Genomic DNA, 10545 nt, shown 5'->3' on the forward strand with positions numbered 1-10545 from the left:
AATAAATTACTATTTGAATTCGTATATACCAAGAGTATCTTGTATCTAATTTTATGCGGTGTACAGTCTCGGAGATATGCGGTGTTTCTTCTTTTCTTGTTATTTGTTTCGCGTCTCGATTCAAAATGTTCAAAAGATAGCTTTTAAGGTGGAATGCAAGTTTCCCCGACTGTATTTCTGATTTGCGGAAGACAAGGTTCGATTACCAGTCTCTTAGATTCAATACCATATTCGGTATGAAAACTTCGGAAGTGCACGTGCAAGTAAAAGTGATCGTAGGGAACGGTCTGATGAAAGCTGTGTGCATTTTATGTCTTCATATGAATTACTGTAGAAATATTGATTACTTGTCTACACTATCTAATCTTACTATCTTACTAATATTTTATAATATTATAATATTTCATAATATTAGTAAGATAATATATAACATAAGTAAGAAGACGCATTTATATGCGAAAGTTTAGATGGATGGATGGATGTTTGTTAGCGTTTGTAGCATAAACCCCTGAACGGATCTCCATGAAATTTGGCACAGATTTAGAGCATAGTCTGGAAGAACACATAGGCAACTTTTTATCCCGGGAATATGGTTCCCGTAGGATTCATTAATTTAGTTTTTTAATATTTACTCGATCATTCTGCAACGGTTCAATATATCTTATTGAAATTTGGCACAGATATAAAACAAAGTCTGAAGTACACATGGGATAAGATTCATCCCCAAGAAATGTCCGGTTCCCGAGGGATATGTAGCATTTTGTTATTTATATAGTTCGTATGATTTCTAATACCACGCGGACGAAGTCGCGGGCAACAGCTAGTGTTACTATAATGGTGGAAAGAGTTGTATTTTTGTATATATTGAAACTCTAAAACTACTGGGCTGATTTTTAAAATTCACCATTAGAAAGATAATTTATCTGAGTAATATAGACTATATTTTTTAATTTAACGTGAACGAAATCGTAAGCAACTACTAATTAACATACCGATTAGATTTTGCCCGAATAAGGGTATATCTGAACCATATATTTTCGTCTAGTTTATAAACCAGCTATCATCAGAAACGTTCTCCTAGAAAGAGATGGATGTATTGCGTGAAAGGTGACACGATCAAGAAGACAGTGATGACTGAAATGACGGATGATAGAGTTATTTGGAGGACGAAAACCCGGTGCGCCACTACGGGAGAAGAATAAGGTAGGGGAGATGATGCAAAGGAACGTTGTTTTTTTTGTAATCAAAATAATTAATTATTTAATCAAATCATATTTATTAAATTAATGAATTAAAGTTACTTACGTATAGTTAAAAATGCTACTTTTACTACCAAAGGCTTCACCATCAAGCGGGCGCTAGTAATAAAAACCATGTTTCGAAATTAAACTCATTGACAATTCCAATTTTTTAATGATAAACTAACAAATAAGTATGTTAGTAATTTGAAGTAGTTTAGTTTATTTTACATTTTTACAAAATCCACGGAGGTAGGCAGGAAGGGCAGCAGCCCCCCCAAGTAGTTTAGTCTATTTTACTCTTTTTTAAATCCAGGGTTGTAGGCAGGGCATCTTAGGAGACTCGCATGAGACAATATTGAAAGTTGTAAACATATTTTGTATTTCGTCCATTATCGTATTGCAGTGTATTATTCAGAATTGATATTACACTTTCTAAAAGATAAGAATGCTCGGATTCGAATCGCTTCAACGTAATGATATAAATTGAAATGTTATTGGCATTTCATAATTACAGTTATTTTATAACAGTAATATATAAATTAATTGTAGAACACTGTTTATGTTTTTATTACATAACTAAGAACTTTTTCATAAGAAAAGTTCCAATGTTTACGTTTTAGTATTACGAGCCGCGCGTAACTAACGTCTGGCACGCCGTTTGCCCCATCAGAAATGTCTGCCTTCTTGCAGGGGGTATTGTTATAGGCCCCTGAGTATAATATATAAAAATCAAGTATTAGAAAATAAAAATAAGATTTAGTCAACTATAAATCGTCTGTCTTCGATAACGGCCCACGGAAATTGTCTTCCAATATATATTTAGTATAATTCTTACAGTGGTCTCCAACACATATGTGAAAATCAGCTTTGTGAAAATAAGTGAACTTAGGTGTGTTTACCAACTTCAGAGCGTGATAGCCCGTAACTGCCCCATTGGACATGATAACTAATGGCCATTCAGTTACATCAAACGAATACTATCTAATCAGATAACAGTAAAGTTTTAGAATACGATTACTAGATTATCCAAAACTGGTGAATTTTGACCACTAGGACTAATTAAAATAACTATATACTTATATAACTTAAACGATTCTTATTTACTTAGACTATTAGTAGTTAATATTCAAACTTAAGTAATCATCTTTCTGTCCTTGTTACACTGTGTGATTTCGCCATTTCTTTTCTTTGTTCTCAGAATCAGAAAGTCCAACAAGGGGGTACGCAGTTCGAATGGGGTTGGCAGCTGACGCCAGTGGACGCACAACTGCCTTTGGACCACTACTTTGTGCAGGTAAATAATTCCACTTAGTTTGTTTTAAACTTTTTTCGTCATTATTTTTTCGTCGTCTATTAATATTGTATATTGACAGTAATTAAAATATAAGGTAGTCAAAGACATTTAAAAAATATATGGAGGAGTGAAGAATTTTTTTTCATATCTACTATATCAGCTGTCAAGTTTAGTGCCATCTCGTTTCCTTATATTGACATGTGGTTTTTAAGGATCTATCAATAGATAGTGTTAGTAAGATTATGTGAAAAATATGCCTCCTCTATATATTTTTTTAATGTTTTTGAAGGTAGTCGAAGAAAGTTACTTTCGCGTTATTACGCGTACGTGCGGATGTTAGTTAGGCAAATAATTACTTGTTAAACCTAACAGAGTTCTATTAGTGAAAACTTTTTATTTTTATAACTGTAGTGTTAATTTATAACCGACTTCTCAAAAGGAGTAAACATACCTTTATGCAAAGAATAAACAATAATATAAATTCGAAGATTTTCAGTTCTTGTATAACTATATGCCTTTAACAATTATTCTAGTATACTACGCGCTTATTTGTAAGGCTCTAAAAGTTCTGTCAAGTTGGTTGAATTTAATTTTCTTTACCAGACTGGTCCTCAAATCCAGTATGCTGATAATATCGGTCTACAGAATACTGGGCCACTGGTAGACGTTGCTGCCCTCAACTACAACACTGGGGTAAGTTTAACGAGACTTCTCTCGTAATAAATTTAGTGTCAGAACTATTAAAACTACTAGCTTTCGCCCGCGACTCCGTCTACGTGGAATTAAAAAAAAAATAAAAAGTGGGTAGCCCATGTGTTCTTCCAGACTATTCTCTACACCTATACCAAATTTCATCGAAATCCGTTCAGCAGTTTAAGTTACAAACTCTAACAAACATCCATCCATTCATCCATCTAAACTTTCACATTTATAATATTAGTATTAGCATGATTTATTTTAATTTACTGCCTTAATAACTAGATAACAACTGCTGGAAATAGGCTTTCCCCGGTTAAGAATGTTAAAGAATTTTTATACTTGTCACGAGTGATAATCGATTCTAATTGTATTCTATCTATTTTCACTCGCAATATAATTAAATAAAAACATTTCTATTTTACATACATTTTTTTTGTTTTAGATACCATACCAAATATATCAATATCCAGAAAATCAAACGCAAACGATCCAAGGAGTCACGAATCAAGCACCATTAGATATATTTCTTCTTCACCAGCAATATCCTGTTCAGAATACACAAACACAACAAAATAACATAGCAGGTGACATCACACAATATACAAATGCACCACATTCATACAACATACAACACACACAAAACAATCCAACTACAAAACAAACGGTAAATCCACTTATAAAAACAACTAATAAAGAAAACGACGATCCAAATAACTCAATAATCACACCTATTGTACAAGTATTTAAAGACCATAATTGCACAAACGAAGACATTGAAGAAATAAAACAATACGAAAAAACGACATACGAAGTTGACGATAATTTCGGAGCAAAAGAAACACCTTTATACAAAGCAGCTGCAGATTTTAAAATCGAAACAAGATCGAATACGAAAAATGAAGGATATTATTATTATTCAACCGAAATAACTCCTACAACTAGAAATTATTACGAAGACCAAGAAGGTATATCAAAACTTGTAGCTTCAACACAAGATCTGATAACTAACGACGATTTGCTAACAATCAATCATTCAGCTGAAAAACAAGTTTTTGATATCGACGATTACATTAAGCCATATAATTTAAAAACTGAAGAATCTCGTAACAATCGAAATAAACATCAAATAACTTTAAAAGCTAAAATACGTAACATTGAAAGAGCAATACCTAATTCTGATACAAATAATAAAATACTTCAAAATAATCATGAAAATAAATTTTCATCTCCAATAATTGTACAAGATTCAAGTTACGATGAATATAAAGAAGGAATATTAGACACTTTAGTATCTACAATGACTCCATTTATTGAAAATGGATACGTTATCTCAAGCATACAAAAAAATGAAAGTAAAAATGCTTATTTACCTCATTATTTTAATGAAGAAACAGTTTATGTGACCCCAAGACCTATTGGACAGAAATACTTAGCTCCGATAACAGTAGCTTTAAGATTATTAAATTCAAATAATACAGATATTTTTAATACGATAGAAGATCCTGACACTTCGGATAGTGAATTTGTTGAAGAAAAAGTAATACCTTCTAAAGAAAGAACTATTGTTGAAATACAAGAATCTATTCCATTAGATATAACGCATATTAACGAAGTCGAGGTTCATCAGTATTTAGAAGATGGAAGAAGTAAATATCTAACAAATGAGGTTAGGAATTTACACAATGCATATAATGATCAACAATTCAAAGGAAATCATGTAAATTATCAAGTCTCAGATGAATATGACAAAAAAAATAATGAAAAAGCCAATGGAAACAGTAATTATGGAAATAAAGTAAAAAATAATGACGGAAATGAAAAAATAGAATCTAGCGAAAATGTAGAAACTCAAGTTACAGTCGAATTCAATAGTTTTAAAGAAAACAAGCATAATAAGGATAACAATAATGACGATGTATTTGGAAAAAGAAACAATCGTAAAGTAATTCAACCAATAATCGTCGAAAAAGAAATACCTGTTCCACAATACATAGATCGGTACATCGAAAAACAAATACCGAATTCCGAACCAAAAGTAAAACACGTACCAATAGACAGACCGGTCGTTATACCGGTACCATACGAGAAAATTGTTGAAAAGCCAGTTGAAGTCACAAAGTATATCGATAAGCCGTACCCTGTTGAAGTTCCACAGCCCTATCCCGTACCAATTAAAGTTCCGTACCCGGTAGAAAAGAAAGTATACGTAGACAGACCGGTACATATTCCATTCCCAATAGAGAAGATAGTCGAGAAAGAAGTTGTAAGAAACGTTCCCGTACCAACTCCTGTCGCCGTACCGGTTAAAGTACAAGTTCCAGTCGAAAAACCAGTAATCGTACCAATACCAGTAGAAAGACCTTATCCAGTACCCGTGGAGAAACCAGTAGAGAAGATTGTTGAAAAACCGGTACATATAAACGTACCAGTACCTATACCAATTCATATCATCAAACATTATCCAGTTGACAGAATCGTCGAGAAAAAAGTACCCTACCCTGTCAAAGTTGAACCAACGATCGTTACTAAATATATCGAAAATCCTTATAACGACAGAAGAACAGAAAACATGCCTTATATTATACAAAGTTACACTGCAGATAATTCTAAACCAGAGGAATCTCAAAATCATCCACAATATCAAAATGCTGAACAAAATAAAGCAGAAAAATCACAAACTTACAATCAACTACAAGGAAATCTGAAAGACAAACAGCAATTTACTTATACTGTACCAATCCAGACTACACAATGGGGTAGTCTCTACGCTTCTTCATATAAATACATAAATATAAAACCTCACCAAGCTAAAAACAATCAAATATATAATAAATATTTAACAACCAATCAAAATATATACTACGGACCTCCGCCATTACAAACATATAATAATTATTGGGAAAATTACAAAAGAGGAGTTACAAATAGGTTTGAAAGACAACCGAAAGTAGCCAATCTAAGGATAGAATATGGATTTAAACCTCCGCTAATTCCTAGTATTGAAGTAGATTTAGATGGAAGACCGATAAATAGAGACTGAGAAATAAATTTGAAATTCTATTATTTATATTGTAAAAGTTATTTTGTAAAATTTGTACAAATTGTAAACATTGTAATGTTGTCTATTGTAAACTTGTTGATTGTAAACTTGATATGTTAAGATTGTTTAAATACTTTAAATTAGCTTTAAAATGTTTGTTAATATTCTATAGTCATATATTTTACAATAATTTATACTAGTTATATTTTAAAAATTAAGTATTGACTTATCTCCTACCAAATTACGAAAATATATGACGATTTGACCCAACTTACCTCTATCCAAAGTTGCTACGTGTCGCCACTAGAGGGCTTTAAAGTGTGCTAATTATTTTACAAATATTGAAATATCTCTAAAACCTCTTTAACAGATTTTATCCATTTTTTTTGCAAACAGGCGGTTGCAAAAATATGATAAACAATATTTTGTTGTTCGAGTTTTCGAGTTCTCTGATGATTTGATGACAAAGGTTTGTTCCACAAAAAGGTGTAGTTTAACAAAAACCATAGTTTCAATATGCATAAAATTTACATTTTAGATATTTGAATAAAAGTAAAATAATTAGCAAACTTTGCCCTCTAGCGGCCAAACGATGCAACTTTTGATATAGGAAAGTTAGGTCAAATCGTCATAATTTCGACCAAGGAATCTGTGGTGGTACATTACACATCTTTCCCGGACACCCTTATATTTGATCGTGAAACTCACTAAACCGAATAATGTCGTCCTTCTTTCTCATTCTAAACATGAGGTAACGATATGTTTTTGTATTTCAGCTCGTATTTCATAAGCTAGTAAACTAATTATGACTGAATTTTGTGTTATTTGTTGACTTTAACTGTTTTCTTATTAATTTAATTGAATAAATCATTTTATAATTTTACAGACAATTTATTTCAAATCCTCATTCCTTTTTCCTCATAAAAATTAAATCTAACTACTTACTTTAAAAAACTCAGAATGAAGAAGACCATAAAAACCCTTATCATGTTACGCAATGTAACCATCTGCAAGAGAAGTGTTGCCACTATTCTTGTCACAAATTCAAAAAGCCAATACAAGTGTATCCATTGGTTTTTCTGCAATATAGACTCCATGAAAGATATTTAAGAAATGTTTAGACTAGACATAAGGAACAAAATTTTTTACCGGTACTTTCTCTGTACGGTAATATCTCAATGTCAAATTTGACACGCCGAGACGCTTCTCAGTTGTTTGAATTATTTGTTTGTTAGTGATTTTGACTATCGGACACAAATTAGCGCTAGTGAGGTTATGAAAAATGTCTAAGTAAAGTGTGTACTATGCTTCCTCTATATGTTTTAGAATATTTTTGATCTACGTGGACCAGAAGTTAGTTGGGTATTGGGTATTTCGAAAGTAAAGATTTTTATGCATAGTGGTAACCGTATTTACGGTACCTTCGAGCATTTGCTCGAAGGTGCCCTCTTTGAAATGACAAAAATATTCTAAGACCCATATAGCCCTATTCCCATACATTTTAGCACATCGGAAATGAATGCGACAAAACATAGCTGTGGAAAACATAGTTTAATTGTGTGTAGGATCAGGTTTAAAGGAGAAATAAAACAGTAAATTCGGAATTAAAAATAAAATTTATTTCCAGTTGAATATCTCACAAAACGCCGCACCTCGCGTCAACCTCACAGGCAACGGTCAACACTAAAATGAATAATAAACAAAGCTCATACATATAAATATATTTATATATATTTAACTACAGTACGATAACATTACGCGCCCGGCGCGGCGACTTCAACTGTCACGTTGACATTTATGGCATCTGACAGCTGTCAAAGTTCAACAGATTAAAAATAGTTCATAGATAATTGTAGAAAATGAATTTTTCGATTGCATTCGTCGCCGCGCCGCGCAGAGAGGGTAGATTTTGATTTCTTGTAAAAGTGTAACACTACTCTTAATTACATTATAGAAAACAGACGCGATCGCCGCACGACAAACACACATACATACTAAATTTATATATTTTATAACTACAAGTTTGCGGAGCTCACACAAAGGATAGAAAGCGTCACACGAAATCAAGAAGGAAAATAAACGCCTGTTAAAATCAAAGGCTGACCGAGAACTAAAAAACATTCGAAAAGTGTACAACCAATAATGAACGTTATTGCTATACTACAAAGTCCATAATACTTTGATCACAATTACACTTATACTAAAAATTTCTCAATGTGTACCCTATAATGCATTTAAAGCCTGACTCAATCATTTACTGCTCACTTAGTGTTTCCCCATTCTTAACCTCCGCTAAGGGTTTCCGTGACCATTAAATGACTGAATACGGCAGTTAGAGTGTTAAACCCATAACTGTGAGAGAACAATATTTTTTGACACTTTCTAATTCAGCCTTATAATTAGAAAGAGACAACCAGACCTCTGACACACAATTCATTGCAACAATCACACACAATTTGATAGTATTACGTTTGACTTAACAGTACCATTTCAATAAAAAACATAGATATATAATCTATAGATAGTGACAGTTTGACATTTAATCGAGAATCCATTTTAAAATTGCCATTTGAAAAGGCATCCGCAAGCATTTTTCGCCTCACTTTTATGCTCCGAATTATATGTTTATAGATTATATATCTACAGTTTCTAAATAAATTTGACCAATTATTTCTGCACTATTTGCAAAAGGTATTTCAATAAAATTGTATTAAATATTTCGTTGATTAACATTAAAATTACCACATAACGTGATTACTATCAAATTGTTTATGGCAACACTAGCGGCGATGTACCAACATAATGCATATACACATTATAGCAATAAACAATTATTCTGTATTTATATTTGTCATTAGAGCTGGGAAAAATTAACACTAAGCTAAACTTGAGCGTAAACTCATTTTGTACATTGTTATACGTAACGTGTCGTACGTTAAGATGTAATGGAAACGAAGCGATAGCACGGTAGACGCGGTGTTGCCAACTTCAATTCAACCTCCTTTTCCACTGCGATTTACCAATGGAATTACGTTTTCAAGCATTTATAACACTGGCAACACCAAACGCTCTACAATAGAATTAAAATTACTAAAACCGTTAACCACGGTATATTTTATAAAACTAGTCGTGTTGAGAGCGTTCAATAATTTAAATTTTCAAGATAAGCAAAAAAATTTGATGTTTCACCTCCGGTTGGCACATTCCCAAACGCTCAAGACTTAATTATTAACAAAAAAAATGATTTTATATTATAAAAAAAACTTCCCCACCAACCAGTCGGGAGATTTTAGTAGCCTGACAACACTATTGACCTTGCGAAAACGTATTTACAATATAACTAAGAATTGTAAATTATTAAATAATACAAGATATCCTATATTGTGATTGAAAGCCCGCGAAAATCCACCGTCTTTTTCGCTGTTTATTCCCGCCTTAAGTTTGAGGTTATGAAATTGTGGAATTCATTAAATGTCGAAAAACAGATTAAAACAGTATTTTTTACAGCAAAGGCTGTTTATATACCTAAAATGGACTGCAGTGGACGATATTTATTTTCTATTTGTTAAAAAAAAAATTGTTTTAAAAATGAAATATTCGGATACAGCCTTTGCCGTAATGACATTAAAAAATTAAAATCATAATTTTACGGTAAACAAATCTATAATAAATAGTAAAATTCATTTTAATTGTACAAAAACTGTGAATGGATTAAATTTAAATTATTCATATATAAAAATTACCGGACATTAAAATCATTAAAATTTAAAAAAAATAATAATTATAAATTACAATAATTTTCAATTATTTCAAAGAAACATAAATGTGCACAATTTTAAAAAATCAAAACAATTTTTTGACACTGAATACTTGAATTTTGTAATTCCAAAACATTATTTTCAATTCACAATTTTTTATTTGAAACATGTTTACAGATTGCTAATTTTTTCAATAAAAAATATCAACTTCTATGTAATTCATCTAACAAAAGGTTAATTCAAAACCGTATTTCGCATCTATATGTTAAACTTAATGTCACTTAACATATGAACTTGAAAGTTGACGAATTTTAAGACAACTTACAAACATGTTTCTAACAAAATATTCCAAAACATAAATTACAGTACATTTTAAAAGGTACAAATTGATTTCGTTTAAAATGAGGATATTTGTTATTACACCCCTGACGTGTGTGTAATTAAAAGTGGAAGAGATCTGGGGGCGGTATGGGGTGTTGTGGGAGGCAGTCGCAGGGGGCGTGTCGCAGCGAG

At 31.8% G+C, this 10545-nt stretch overlaps 1 protein-coding gene across 4 annotated transcripts in view; it reads left to right on the forward strand.

Annotated features, from left to right (window-relative positions):
• LOC106108900 overlaps window positions 1-7088 on the forward strand; it is a 26207-nt gene extending 19119 nt beyond the window's left edge. For all 4 annotated transcript variants that reach the window (XM_013290228.1, XM_013290229.1, XM_013290230.1 and 1 more), the window contains 3 exons: window positions 2440-2535; window positions 3139-3228; window positions 3677-7088. In XM_013290228.1, coding sequence (XP_013145682.1) covers window positions 2440-2535; window positions 3139-3228; window positions 3677-6274 — 2784 coding nt within the window. In that variant the 3' untranslated portion in view covers window positions 6275-7088. The remainder of the gene's footprint in view (window positions 1-2439; window positions 2536-3138; window positions 3229-3676) is intronic.
• The last annotated feature ends 3457 nt before the right edge of the window (window positions 7089-10545 follow it).

This window comes from Papilio polytes, unplaced genomic scaffold (assembly GCF_000836215.1).
Source record: "Papilio polytes unplaced genomic scaffold, Ppol_1.0 DF821400.1, whole genome shotgun sequence".
Lineage (NCBI taxonomy): Eukaryota > Metazoa > Arthropoda > Insecta > Lepidoptera > Papilionidae > Papilio > Papilio polytes.